Source organism: Colobus angolensis, unplaced genomic scaffold (assembly GCF_000951035.1).
Source record: "Colobus angolensis palliatus isolate OR3802 unplaced genomic scaffold, Cang.pa_1.0 Scaffold7, whole genome shotgun sequence".
Classification (NCBI taxonomy): Eukaryota; Metazoa; Chordata; class Mammalia; order Primates; family Cercopithecidae; genus Colobus; species Colobus angolensis.
In genome coordinates, this window is record NW_012120709.1 from 26,816,078 (window position 1) to 26,831,162 (window position 15,085).

At 48.1% G+C, this 15,085-nt stretch overlaps 1 protein-coding gene across 4 annotated transcripts in view; it reads left to right on the plus strand.

The window, feature by feature from the left end:
- The window catches only part of POU2F3 (POU class 2 homeobox 3), an 82,651-nt gene extending 67,961 nt beyond the window's left edge, over positions 1-14,690 (plus strand). For all 4 annotated transcript variants that reach the window (XM_011926965.1, XM_011926969.1, XM_011926967.1 and 1 more), the window contains 7 exons: positions 681-863; positions 1,292-1,433; positions 3,123-3,259; positions 5,047-5,208; positions 11,123-11,189; positions 13,032-13,167; positions 14,164-14,690. In XM_011926965.1, the coding sequence (XP_011782355.1) occupies positions 681-863; positions 1,292-1,433; positions 3,123-3,259; positions 5,047-5,208; positions 11,123-11,189; positions 13,032-13,167; positions 14,164-14,203 (867 nt within the window). In that variant the 3' untranslated portion in view covers positions 14,204-14,690. The remainder of the gene's footprint in view (positions 1-680; positions 864-1,291; positions 1,434-3,122; positions 3,260-5,046; positions 5,209-11,122; positions 11,190-13,031; positions 13,168-14,163) is intronic.
- The last annotated feature ends 395 nt before the right edge of the window (positions 14,691-15,085 follow it).

Sequence of the window (15,085 nt, forward strand, 5' to 3'; positions counted from 1 at the left end):
AACAACAACAACAACAACAACAATAACAACAACAACAAAGAATATCTCCTAACATCCCAAATGAGATCAAGGTGCATTTTATAAAAGTACTGATTAAAATATCTTTGATTAAAAACAAAACACTTTCATGAAAGAAAATGGTGGTTTAGAAAGTAAAATGATGCACAAGAGTTTGACATTTCAGGAAAATTTTATGAAGGCCACGAGTTCTTGGATATTTCCTGTTATCTTCAGTTAATGCCTGTTCAACACCTCAGTTACCCGCTTTATGGAAAAAAAAAGCAAGCAACCTTTTCTTGGTCCAGTTCTGTGATTTGTTTTGGGAATCTTTGTAAACAACCCTGCTAGCTCCTTTTATGGTAGAAAACTGAAAGGAGGAAGTAACCTGCTAAGACTCAAACAGTGAGTCACAGGCTAAACTCAGGCCACCTCCCTATCCTGCACTCCTGATGTTTCTACCCAGATATTCCAGTTATTTGCTATACATTCATAGAAACTTCAATTTTTACTTCCATGCCATTGGAAAAAAATAGGACTCAAATGTACCCAGGGTGTATCCAGGGATCTGTCATCCTCTAAGTGGGCCTATTAGTAAAAAAAAAAAAAAAAAAAAAAAAAAAAATCAGAAATTGTTATTTATTGATCTTTGTGGCGGATCTGCTTGGCATGTTTCCTCTCAGGCAGTTGGGCGCCCTGGGCTGCCAGGATCCTCTTTAGAACCCCACCTGGAAGCATCCCAGCATCTCCCGGTGCCCAAGCATCTACCCAGCTCAGGAGGGGCCGATGAGCCCAGTGACCTTGAAGAACTGGAGAAGTTTGCCAAGACCTTCAAGCAGAGGCGCATTAAGCTGGGCTTCACACAGGTTTGGTTTCAGGGGAAAAGATAGAAGAAATTGAGCCAAGCGGCTGGAGGCTGGGCTTCCCAAGTGCAGGTTTCAAGAGCGACCAGAGGCTCGATGTGTTTGGGGCCAGATCATTGTGTCCCTGAGCTCTCTGAGAATAGGGCACAGTTGCCATTGGTAGGGAAATTGAGGACGTTGCTGGTGGAGGAGAATGAGAGGTGGAAAAGGGGCTGGCTCTCCTGAGCACATGGGCATGGTCCACTCAGAGCCTAAGGAGAGAAAGAAACCGATTCTTCACCTTAGAGGGAGGAGACTTGGAAAGCAGCCGAGCATGGGTGAGCACTCCAAGGTTCAGGCTGGCTGTGTGATCGATGCTAGGATCATGCAGGATGTGGGCAAACAGGAGGAGGCTGCCTCTCATGTTCCTCCCCCTCGGTCCCCACGCTTAGGGAGATGTGGGGCTGGCGATGGGAAAGCTGTATGGCAACGACTTCAGCCAGACCACCATCTCGCGATTTGAGGCCCTCAACCTGAGCTTCAAGAACATGTGCAAGCTCAAGCCCCTGCTGGAGAAGTGGCTGAATGATGCAGGTAGGCTTCACAAACACAGATGCCAGGGGCCCTAGAGGGCTCTGCAGGGAAGGGCCAGTGACTTGTCATGTTGGGGCTTTTGGGAGTTGATACCTAACACCCCTTTCTTCTCCTGAGACTGGAGCTGATGGAGAAACAAGACACAGGGCACAGGCAAGTGTAGATGAAAGTGTCAGCTCGACTACTGAGAAGCCCTCAGAAGGATGTGGATTTAGGTCTGTGTCCATCAGGATTTGCCCCCATTCAATTCCTACCCCATCCCACCCAGCGTAGACCTTAGAACAACTTGCCAGTGACAAAGTCTGGGTCTGCAGAGCAGACACACTTACACAGATTGCTGTCTGGAATAAATCTGGGTCAGGGAAACAGAACAATGGAGCCTCTAGGGTCTCACTGGGAGGTGGAGACCACAGGCATGACACAGGGTCTTTCCCTGGCTAGTTCTTGAGTAGGTTTTCAGCAGACAGGGACTTACTGCAACCCAGCTTGGTCAGGAAATCCTGACAGCAGGAGTGGGGTTTGTGGGAGGACTCAGTGAGGGGTGGTGGCCGGCAGGCATCCCAGGAGATCAAGAGTATAAGCCAAGGGACCACACGTTTGGAATAATGAGTGGAAGAGTATGGCAGCAGGGACTAGCATAAGATGGGGCTTCTCAACCTTGGCACTATGGACATCCTAGGCCAGGTCATTCTTGTTGCCAGGGACTGGCCTATGCATTGCAGGATGTTTTGAGCATCCCTGGTCCCTACCCATTAGTTGCCAGTAGCATCTACCCCCGTTGAAACAGCCAAGAATCTCTCCAGACATTGCCAAATGTCCCAGGGGGAGTGGTGGTGATGCAGAGTTCCCCCCTGTTGAGAACCGCCAGCCTAGGCAGAGAGAGGGAGTGAGCCAGTCTCCAGGGCTGGGCTCTATTCAGTAATTCACGTGGATTGGTGGTTACACAGGAGAGGGAGGAAAGGGGGGGCAGCCAGCCAGGGCTGTTACTCCCATGGAAGGGCCTCTACACACAAGCATGGGAGCGGGCAGGATTAGACAGCCTTTATGGAAGCACTGAAATGAGCGAAATGATCCGAAAGTCTTCGAATCTCTGGAGAAGGGCCCTGTGACCAATTTCTAGTCCTCATCAGATGCCTGAATCCTTCCTCGGGGATATCCCTCCTATGGCCCCTACAGCCTTAGCTCAAACATTTGCACTGGCATGAAAATGCCTCCAACACCAACAGTCTGCCACGAAGTACCATTGCTTTTGGCTCCAAATCCCATTTCACATTTCGCTCAGTATTCACATCCAAGCATGTCTGTAAACAGCAGCCTCACGAGCGTTACTCGTAGGAGTCCTGCCAGTGTCCACTTACACCCACATGTGCCACCGATGCCTGGGCATCCCTCAGCCATGACCCCAAACACTGGAGACACTGCTGTGGGGGCCTCAGAGGGCCATGGAGGGTCACGGAGGGCCATAGAAGGCCATGGAGGGCAATGGAGGGCCACGGAGGGCCTTTGCCCTGAGCAACGAAAAGAAGTGGGATTCTTGGTCTGTTCTGGGCTCCCTGCTGGGGGAGGGGATTGCCCCTGAAAATGCCACTGCAGAGCCCATCGGGAAGGGTTGTTGGACCTCAAATCCATGAAGGCACCAGCCACTCATCCCATTCTCTGAGCTTCCTCTGCTCCTTCGTGTCCCCGCAGAGTCCTCTCCATCAGACCCCTCAGTGAGCACGCCCAGCTCCTACCCCAGCCTCAGTGAAGTATTTGGAAGGAAGAGAAAGAAACGGACCAGCATCGAGACCAACATCCGCCTGACTCTGGAGAAGAGGTTTCAAGATGTGAGCAGCACCTTCGGGTGGGCATGGGTGGGCTGCCTCATACAGGTAGGGGGAGCAGATACGGCACAGGCCGCTTGGCACCAGCCCCTCAGCACCTCAGACCTGCCCTGGGACACGATCAGAAAACACATTATCCCACTCCAGGCCCCCAGGTATTGGAGTGCAAAGCTGCTCGCCATCTCAGGTTCCAGGAACCTCCTCCTCCACTGACCCTTCTTGCCCTGACATCTATTTAGGACTCTTTGTTTTTCTCAATGGGAGATTTAAAGAGCAGACTATAGGGTCCCAGAACACAGTGTATCTCTGTATCCAGCTGAGGTAAAGGAGTAAAGTCAGGGGATTATATATAAGTTCTCTATTTTCTATGCAGTACATTTTATGTTTTTCAAATTATAAATATAATAAATGCTTATTATAAGCAATTTGGAAAGTACAAGGAAGTAGAAAGAAAAAGAATACTCATCACCGAATGCCATCTGACCTCATTTCCTTCCACTCCTTCTTTTCTGTGTATATTTAGATACTTGTAATCATGTAATACACCTACATTTTTTGGAACTTGTAGCAAAAGCATATTTTTGAGCCAGTGGAAGCTGTGAGCCCTGTGCGAGCTGAGAAACAGATATGGCCTAACCAGCACCTAGCCAGGCTCCCTTAGATCCCAGCCCCATGGGTACCACGCATCTCCAAAGGCCCCAGCCCTCCAGGACTGCTGCCCCTCCAGCAGACTCCTTGCATATTTGGCTCAAAGATTTGTTGCCCACATCCAGCTAGCCGAATGACAAGAACTGGCTTTTCCTTCTTTTTAGGTTTCCTAGAGTGGCAAAGTTAAAGGAGGGTGTAGGAGTGGGGGAAAGTGGCCGGGGCTAAAGACCAGGTGCGAGGGATCAGAACAAGGGAGTGGCACCCGTGTAGCATGTATTGCTGTGCCACAGTCCTGATGGGTCCACATGTTTTAGCTTTCTCATTTCCTGCTTTGAGGCAGGAGGACAGGAAGAAATGACAAGGCAGGCTAGGCAGTCGTGACTCATGCCTGTAATCCCAGCACTTTGGGAGGCCGAGGCAGGTGGATCACCTGAGGTCAGGCATTCAAGACCAGCCTGCCCAACATGGTGAAACCCCATCTCTACTTAAAATAGAAAAATTAAAAAAAAAAATACAAAAATTAGCTGGGCGTGGTGGCGCATGACTGTAATCCCAGCTACTCGGGAGGCTGAAGCAGAGAGAATTGCTTGAACCTGGGAGGCGGAGGTTGCAGTGAGCAGAGATCGTGCCACTGCACTCCAGCCTGGGCAACAGAGCAACACTCCATCTCAAAAAAAACAAAAAAAAGAAATGACAGGGAGAAGGACATCAGATCATCAGATTATAAGGAAGAACACAGAAGGGAGCAGCCGCTCTGGGGACTCTGCCTACCCCATGTAACTCATGCATGGACTCCTCTCCTCCGAACTCATGAACAAAGGAAAGACAGCCTACATCTATGGAGAGCCTACTTTGTGTCAGGCCCTGTGCTTGGCAGTTTACACACATTTTCTCATTTAATTCCCACAATAATCTTATGTGGTGGGCATGATTATTCTCATTTCATAGATGATAAGACAGGCTCAGAGAGGTTAAGAAAGTTTCCTAAGGACATATAGTAAGTGAAAAAGCCAGTATTTCATCCTAGGTCTGACTCTAAAGCTTTTGATCCATGTATAGTTGTATCCTGTTTCTTTGGGACCTCTGTTCCCCACCCCTGATTCCCTTTTCTTGACCATACTCTGTCCTTTCGGTCCCTATAGAACCCAAAACCCAGCTCGGAGGAGATCTCCATGATTGCAGAGCAGTTGTCCATGGAGAAGGAGGTGGTGAGAGTCTGGTTCTGCAACCGACGCCAAAAGGAGAAGCGAATCAACTGCCCTGTGGCCACACCCATCAAACCACCTGTCTACAATTCCCGGCTGGTGAGTGGCCAGGAACCACGCTGTCTGCCAAGAACTGGAGGGACATGATGCTTGGAGGGGAAAGTGGTGGCTGCAGGGAAGAGGGGGAGCATCCAGTTAATAAATAAGCAAAGAGATGCTGTATAGAATATAGCATAAAGAACACTAAAGAAGGGCGAGGGAATAGAAGGGGATAGTGGGGAGATGCTCTTTCAGTAGGGTGGTCAGAGAGGATCTCCCTGATAAGGGTGTGTGAACACAGACCTAGAGTTATCAGGAAATTAAATATGTGGATATCTGGGGGAAAGAATGTTCTAGGCAGAGGGCCTAGCAAGTGAAAAGATCCACTATGCTTAAGAAACAGCAAGGCAACCAGTGTGGCTGGGTACAGAACGAGAAAGGGGACCAAAAGTAGGAGAGGAAGTCAGAGAAGAAACAAGAAGCAGAGCGCCCAAGATCTTGGAGGCCATTGAAAGGCCTCTGGCTTTCAGTTTGGGTAAAATGAGAAGCCATTGGAGAGCTCTAGCCAGAGAAGGCTGAGCTGGCTGACACGGGCTGCTATGTGGGGAATCATCTATGTGGAAGCAGGAGACCAGCTAGGAGAATGACAGTGGTCAGGCTGTGTGATGCAGGCTTGGCCTAGGGTGGTAGCCATGGAGGTGAGGAGAAGCGGTTGCATTCTGGCTAAACTTTGACGGTGGAGCCGTATGATGTGCTCAGATACGGAATACAAGAAAGGAAGCAAAGATGATTAAAAGGGTTTTGGCCTGAGCAGTGCGTTGGAAAGCACTGCCATTTTTTTGAGATGATGAAAACTGCAGGAAGAGCAAGTTCAAGGAAAAAAGCTAAGAATTTGGGGCTGGTCATATTAAGTTGGACATACCTACAAGGCATCCGAGAGTAAGTATGAAGGAGTTATATCTGTGACTCTGGAGTTCAAAGGAGAAGCCAGGGCTGGGAACAACTTGAAGTTCTAGGCAGACTGTGAAGTTTAGGGAGCAGGAAATACCTTCTCCATGCAGGGAGAAATGGTACCTGGAGGGTGGGTGTGGGAAGCTTCTTCTCTGGGGATGATGATGGTTGAAGGTTAAGGGAGCTGGGGAGAACGATGTTGCCCTTCAGTCTTTCAGCACTGTAAGATGGGTGAAATGCAGCCTTGTCAGGGTGGGACACAGCTGTTTCCCCAAAACTACACCATTGTTGATTCTTTCACCAACCAGCTACCGACTACTTTCTATATATTGTGCCAAGTGCTGGGGATACAAAGATAAATATTGTTTCTTCCCTGTCCCAGAGGACCTCACTGCCTAGCAGAGGAGCAGGTAAATAAACGAATGGAAAACAGCATGATCATTTCTTCAGGAGAACTTAGGAGCAGCAGCTAACCAGCCTTGGGAGCTGGTGGTTAGGACAGGCTTCCCCAAGGAGATAATTAATACCTGAGCTGAGTCTAAAGGACGAAGAGGAATGAGAGGCAAATAAATGTAGGTGGAGCTCTCCCAGGGGCAGTGACAGTGTGGCAAGCTCACAGAACTGCAAGTGGTTCCATGAGGAAGAGTGTTGAAAGATGAGGCTGGACAGATCAGAAGGGCCAGACTGTGCAGGGATTGTCCACAATGCTTAGGAACTGAAGGTTTGGGGGAATCACTGAAGGATTTTCACAGGATATTGGCATGATCATTTCTCTTTTTTTTTGAATGATCACTGACTGCAGGATAAAGGATGGCTTGAGAGGCCCAAGATGGGTTTCAGGGAGGCCAGTTAGCATGGGACTGCAGGTAGCCAGTAGAGAAAGACTGAGGGCAAAGCAACCCCAGGAGGTAGGAAAGAGGAGGGTGGGAGGGATTCAAGAAATCATTAGAAGGTCTTGGTTAATGAATGGAAAGCTGGATGGGGGCAGGGAGAAGAAAAGGGAATCCTCTGCGATGACTCTTGGTGTTCAGGCTGGGCTGACTGGGTAGATGGTATTGCCATTTACGGAACAAGCAAACCAGGAGGAGATGGCTTGGGAGTGGCAAGAAGTGATGATTTCAGTTTTTACGTCATCATGATGTACAGCGAGGCAGCAGGACACCCATGTGGGAATGTCCTTGGGCACTTGAGATTATGGGTCTGGAAGTGAGACTGGAAGGCTGGGATGGAGACATGGACTAGGGAGTCGCAAGGGTGCAGGTGGTGGTTGAAATCCTGGGTGAGGAGGAACTCGCCTATGGAGTTTATGTAGAGGAAACAAACAGCAAAGGCCATGCCACCAGCTTTTGCAAGATGGGCAAAGGAAGAGGATCAGGGAAGAAACTGAAAAGGAGGGACCAGAAAAGGCAAGAAACTACAACCAAGTAGATGTGAGGAGTGTTGGGCAGGAATGAGCCCTGTAGGAGTGCCCTGGGAACCAAAAGGAAAGACGCCCAGATCAGAACGGGGCCCGGGAGGGTGAACATCTAATTTGTTTGGAGAGCAGATTAGTAATTAGCAAGAGTAGTGTACAAGGCAGAAGGAACAGCCTGTGAGAAGGCATGGAATTTTTTTATTTTTTATTTATTTTTATTATTTTTATTTTTCTGAGACAGAGTTTTGCTTTTTTTGCCCAGGCTGGAGTGCAATGCTGCGATCTAGGCTCACTGCAACCTCCACCTCCTGGGTTCAAGTAATTCTCCTGCCTCAGCCTCCAGAGTAGCTGGGACTACAGGCACCCACCACCAAGCCTGGCTAATTTTGTATGTTTAGTAGAGATGGGGTTTCACCATGTTGGCCAGGCTGGTCTCAAACTCCTGACCTCAGTGATCTGCCCGCCTTGGCTTCCCAAAGTGCTAGGATTACAGGTGTGAGCCACCGCACCCAGTCTGAAGGCATGGAATTATAAAACCATATGATGCATTTGGGAAATCGCAAGCATTTCAGTCTGGCTAGAGCAAAGGGTTCAGGATTAAAATTAGAGGGGCTGATGTGGGATCATAATGGGTCGTGGATGCTGAAGTACCCTAAACTCTGTAAGGGATCATTGAACATGCTAAGTTGGAGGCAACATGATATTCACTCATTATTTCTTCCTTAAGCATTCACTGAGCACCTACTATATGTTTGGTACTGGGGCTCCAGTGGTGAACAGCACACGTGATCCCTGCTCACAGTGTAACAGGAAAACAGATACTAAACAAATGCTATTTGTGATGAAGGCTTAAGAGAAGAGGTACGGGTGTATAAGGTGCCTAACCTAGTCCAGAGTGTCAGGAGCTTCTCTGAGGAATGATGTTTAAACTGACACCAGAAGAATGAATGTCACCATTGATGTTAACAGGGAAAGTGTCTGAGCTGGGGAGGCAGGGAGGAGTGAGGGCAGGGAAGAATATTCTAGGTAGAGGAAATAGCACGTACAAAGGTTCTCAGGTGGGTGGTGGGGTGGGGTAGGCGGAAAGAAGCATAGAAGGCCAGAATGGGCTGGACACCAGGCAGTGCGGGTGTGAATGAGGAGGCTGCAATGGTAGGCAGGGGCTGGATTATGTCGGACACAAGGCAGTGCGGGTGTGAATGAGGAGGTGCAATGGTAGGCAGGGGCTGGATTATGTCGGACACCAGGCAATGCGGGTGTGAATGAGGAGGCTGCAATGGTAGGCAGGGGCTGGATTATGTCGGGCATTGTAGGCCTTGTTAGGAAACTTGGGTCATGTCATAGGAACTTTGGAATCTTGAAAGATTGGGCTTTATTTAGAGCAGATGGGAAGTAGTAGGTTCTCCCTTTGGTTCAATACCAACCTAGGACATCAACATGATGAGAAATGGAGGGGGCCGAGGGAGCCAAACAGGGGCCCCGTTCCTCATCAGCTTTCATTCCTCATCAGCTTTCATTCAACACATATTTACTGAGCAGCTGTGACGTGCCAGGGACCGTAGAAAGCACTGGGGGTGTGGCAGTGAACCACATAGGCGTTACCCTGCTCTCTTGAAGTCTACAGCCTAATGGCAGTGAAGGGCATTAAATAAATAGTTACACTAACACTGGTGATGTCATGAAGGGAAAGGAGAGAGAACATTTTCTGATCCTATCTTTAGGTCTCATTGAGACAGTCCCTTGGGACTAGGACATAGTTTCTTCTGCTTCTGGAGCAAAATGATTAGCAGGTGGGAAGGCAAAATGGTGCAGATCAGTGTGGGCAGAAGGCTACAATATATCTAGAAAATAAAAAAGGGGGAACCATATATATGTCTGTCTGCATATGCCTAGCCTGTTTCCAGAAGGAAACAAGTTGGCCGCAATGACCAAATACATTATCATTTATTTAAAAACAACAACAAAGCCGGGCGCGGTGGCTCACACCTGTAATCCCAGCACTTTGGGAGGCCAAGGTGGGTGGACCACCTGAGGTCAGGAGTTCAAGACCAGCCTGGCCAACATGCCAAAACTCTGTCTCTACTAAAAATACAAAAATTAGCTGGGCATGGTGGCAGGTGCCTGTAATCCCAGCTACTTGGGAGGCTGAGACAGAAGAATCACTTGAACCCGGGAGGCAGAGTTTGCAGTGAACCGTGATAGCACCACTGCACTCCAGCCTGGATGACAGAGAGAGACTCCATCTCAAACCAACAACAACCACCACCACCACAACAACAACACGTCTTGGGTGTGACAGCAGGGAGAGAGGAGGAGAAGAGGTAGGGAGATTATTGATAACATCTCTTACCACTCTGCCACCCCTGCCAACCTGTGCCCCACACCCATCTCCACCCTTCACAGGCCCCCAGCCTACTGAGGAGGCTCATTGTATAACGAAAAGTAAATGAAAACAGGGAAACCATTTCTGATTAATGAGGAAATAAGTACATGCTGCATCATGTTAGGATGGGATCTTCCAAAGTGGAGAGAGCAGAACTACCTTTCAATAGCCTTTGCAAACACCTGGTCACAGATTCCCCTGTTAGCATGAGAAGAATAAAGGGCAGTGAAAATACACAGATTTTAGCTCAAAAGAAGAGTTGAATAATATCTAGAAATCTACAGCAGTTGACAGCTTCTTCCTCCAGAAAGGGAGAGAACTAGCATTTAACAAGCTGGGACACTCTTTGCCAGCTGTTGGGTTGGAAGATTTACAGACATTATCTCATTATGTCTTAATTAAAATATATAATGCAAGTATTGCTGCTATTTTACAGATGAGAAAACCAAATCTCAGTGGGGTTAGATAACTTGCCCAAAGTCACACAGATAGTTGTGGAGTTGTCTTACTCCCAGACCTGTTGGGCTCCAAAGTCTATTCTTTCTATTACATCTTGTTCTAGGATAGTAACAGTGAGGAGGAGGTACCTGAATTACATGGGAGGGTAAATAAAATTATCCCAGGTCCCTTTCTAATCTCAGAGCTGATGATGCTATGAGGTCTCCAGGGCAAAATAAAAAGCTTCAGAGACCAAAGTTCAGTACCTTCTGTTACCTCTGGAGAGTCCATGCTCCATTCATCCATCAGAGTGGGAAAGCCCGAAAGAGGCTGCTAGGCTGAGCAACCCTGCTGTCCTGAGCAAAAGCAGGGTTCTTTTAGGGAAAAAGCAATGGAGACCAGAAAACAGCAGGCAATCAGCAGTATCTGCCACTGCAGGGCCCAGGAGGCTTGTCTTGCTCACCTCCAGGGCTCTCAGGCAAGGCAGCCTTCAGCTTGGCAGTACCAAAGAAACCTTATCAGGCAATACACATTGTCAGGGGCTGGAGGGGCCTGGTGTCGACACCAGGGAACTTCCGGAGCAGACTGGACCTGGTTCTGGATGCCAGTATGTGGTCCCGAGGCCTTCCCATAGAAAGGAGGATGGCGCGTAGGTTTGGGGCTAGGAAATAACCAAGGAAGCCAAGCCCTGGTCTCTGTAGAGTCTGGGACCTACTGTCTTTGGAGAATGATCTGAAGTTGGAGAAGGGAGCAGAAATGGACATTTACAAGCTTCTGTTGTTTTTCAGGTATCTCCCTCAGGGTCTCTGGGTCCCCTCTCTGTCCCTCCTGTCCACAGTACCATGCCTGGAACAGGTGAGCTTTAAAATGAGATTTCTGAATAACACCAGAATTCTTTTAAAACGTGGGATATTAGAACTGAAAGGTATCTACCTAAGCCAGGATCCCTTAAATGCATTTCAAAGGATATTAAAATCTGTGTTGGGAAAAAAGAGTTCTATGATCAAGTAAATTTGGAAAGTGCTGAGTATGCACAGTTTAAACAAGCGTATTTTGTTGTTGTTGTTGTTTTGTTTTGTTCTAACTGCAGCACTTCTAAGCACTCAGGTGCATAACATTCCAAAATGAACTGTATGGAAGGCTCAAGGAAGGCAAGGCTTCCCAAAGTATACTCTATTCCTCAAAAAGTACCTGATTATTTCAAAGAACTAGACAGGATGATCACATGCCCAGGGTGACCAGGACAGTCCCAGTGTCTGCTTCATGTCCTGACATAATTATCAATAGTACTTCCTTCCACTTTTCTATTTTTTTTCAATCTTTGTCTTTTTTTTTTTTTTTTTTTTTTTTTTTTTTTTTTTTTGAGACAGAGTTTCACTCTCGTTGCCCAGGCTGGAGTGCAATGGCGCAATCTCAGCTGACTGCAACCTCTGCTTCCTGGGTTCAAGCGATTCTCCTGCCTCAGCCTCCCCAGTAGCTGGGATTACAGGAGTGCACCACTACACTCTGCTAATTTTTTTGTAGTTTTAGTAGAGACACGGTTTTTCCATGTTGGTCAGGCTGGTCTTGAACTCCTGACCTCAAGTGATCTGCCCGCCTTGGCCTCCCAAAGTGCTGGGATTACAGGAGTGAGCCACTGTACTCGGTCCCCTCCACTTTTCAAAGTGTCTTAGGGTCTTAGTTTGGATAATACAATATATGTCACCCTATCCATAGAACACAGTTTGGGAAACACAAACACAAGAGTTAATTCAAATACAAAATCTGCCATTTCACAGAGGATGAAAATTAGTTTCAGGAAAGTGAAACAAATCAGCACAGGCCACAGAGCTGCTGAGTGGATGGCCAGGGACCAAGACAGGGCTTAGGTCCCCTCACTCCCAGTTCATTGCTCTTTTTGTTTTTGTTTTGTTTTGTTTTTTGAGACAGGGTCTTGCTCTGTTGCCCAAGCAATGCGGTGATGCAATCATGGCTCACTGCAACCTCGAACTCCCAGGCTCAAGTGATCCTCCTGCCTCAGCCTCCTGAGTAGCTGAGACTACAGGTGCATGTCATCACACCTGGCGAATTTTTGTATTTTTTGTAGAGACTGGGTTTTGCCATGTTGCCCAGGTTGGGTTTGAACTCCTGGGCTTAATTGGCCCTCCTGCCTCGGCCTCCCAAAAGTGTTGGGCTTACAGGCATGAGCCATGAGCTCAGTTCATTACTCTAGTTTCTAGAAAACCATGCACCTTTTCTTGGTGGAGTCAGGAGAACTAGAGCAGCTGACAATCTTTCATGGTGCCCTCAAGTTCTCTTTCTCCCCTATGCACTGCCTTTCTTTCCTCCTCTCTTCCTTCTTGTTCTTTTTCTCCTCCCGCCTCTTGGTCCGGGGCTGCATGTGCCCAGCCTTGGGTGTGTCCCAGAGTAGGATGATTTTGGCATCTGTCCTTGCATTTGGCAAGTCTTAGACTTGCAGAACCAGCCACACCACTCTCCAGGGCCTGGGCTGTAGAGAGCATTTGGATGAGAGCCCCTCTGGGTGTGGGCAGAAGTTGATGCTAATGAGGCAGGAGGTAGTCAGGTGGGTGTGGGTAGGGAGAGGGTGAGGTCCCTTTGGGGTTACACCAGGAAATTTGTGTCTGAGGGGCTATGTCCCAATGTCCCGGGATCCAGCAGTATTATTTTCCCCTTGTTTTTGCCTCTCCTTATCCTCAGTAACGTCATCCTGTTCCCCTGGGAACAACAGCAGGCCTTCATCTCCTGGCTCAGGACTCCACGCCAGCAGCCCCACTGCATCTCAAAATAACTCCAAAGCATCAGTGAACTCCGCCTCCAGTTTTAACTCTTCAGGGTAAGGTGGAGGGGAGGGTGCAGAGACATCCCAGCAGGGCCAAGGGACATGTGAGAAGCTGGGCCCATGCCTTGGGAAAGAAAGCTTGTCACAGATAGGATTGGAAAAGAGGAATGGGGTGGTAGAGAGAGGACAGAGTGACAGCCAGACTGGACTTTATCCCTAGGGAGCAGGGATTTTAAAAAGAAGCTTCAGTCAGTGAGCCATCCTGGCAAGGAGCTGATGTCAACAAAGCCAAAATTTCCATCCTTACTTTGAGGGTGGAAATTTCCAAACACTCATGTCAGAAAGGGCCAGGTCCTTCGCTGGGCTTCATGCGAGGAACCCAGTTTTCAGGAGGTTCTGATGTGAGCCTAGAGCTTAGGCACAAAGAAAACCCTGGGCTTCAAGCATGGCTGACACAGGGAGAGAGGGAAGTGGTGCCAATTCCTGTCTCCCACTCCCACCTGGGACGCAGTGAGAAAGGCAGCCGCCTAGGCTTCAGTTCATGAGGCAAAGAATCTACTCTAAAAAGTGTTCTCAGAGCTGATGCCTTCAGAGAGAGAGAGATTCTGCCTTGATTCAGAACAAAACAGAGATGTGTAGGTTACAGACCTGAGTTTGTCAGAAAAGATGAACCCACCTGTCCAAATCCAGGCAGTTCAGCAAGGCAGCCAGCTCTTATTGGCCAATTGTCGCACAGCCCGAAACACTGGAGCTCCTCACCTACCCCTACTGAGACAGAGAGAGAGAGAGACAACCATATAATATACACTACTAGCTTTAAAAAATTGTTCTGAGGTATAATTCATATACCAGAAAATTCACCATTTTAAAGTGTACAGTTCAGTGGTTTTTAGTATATTCACAAGGTTGTGCAACCATCAGCATTATCTAATTCCAGTATGTTTTTATTACCCCTCCCCCGAAAAACCCCTATACCTGCTAACAGTCACTCCCCATTCCCATCTTACGCCATCACACTAGCTTTAGGATTGACTTCTTTCTTCCTTCCAGATCTTGGTACCGATGGAATCATCCCACCTACCTCCACTGAGACCAAAAAGTTTCTCCTACTCCACCTGGCCCTGTATTCCCCCTGGAAGGAAGGGAATCATGCCTTCTATATACAGACAGATTGCTTTCAGAAGAGTGGAAGAAAATCCCCACTATCAATGAATCCAGACTCTTGCCTTCTTCAGGAGCAAGGGCCTCCGGAGATCCAAACTGTGATTGAACCAAGTGCAGACTCCCAATGCTCTTGAAATACATAGCCCCTCCTAGGAGCTTACTGTTTTCACCTTCCTTGCCTATGCCCTTGCCTTCTAGTTCCAAGTATTTTAGTCAGCTTCACTGTGGCAATGGTCTTTCAGAGAAAAGACTTCTTGCTGTTAATCTCCAACTGTGGGCTTCTGGGGACAACCATTTGGCTGGAGTGCCAAACACCAGAAGGGGAGATAATAGTTTTGACTCTGAACTTGGCCACAATCCCTGAACTGATCCCAAAATCTGGGAAAAGATTTGAATCTGATATCTCCACCAAAGCCTTGATGTTTTCTCTGTACAGCTACGTTTTTTGACGGAATCTTCATCTCACCCCATTTTCTTTTTAACCTTGCCCCCTTTTCTACAACCAAATCCATTCATTATTGCGCCCTTCAGGTCCCCTCCTTTTTGCAGAAGGCATAAAAGAGCTGCCCTTGGTGGGTGCTCTGGGCATGTTGCGCTACCCACCGGTGCCCTTCTGTCTGTCCATGTCTGCCTAGGGCTCAGGAGTGCCTGTTCTTTCCCTCCCTGTCTGTGTTTCTCTTTATCCTGTCCCCTCTCCTTTCTCCTGGTGGCAGAAAAGGAAGAACACAAGAGCAAACACACAATAATGACGGTGGCAAAGTACCTGTATATAGCCCTTTCCCATTTTTTGCATTATGTTCTTAACTCC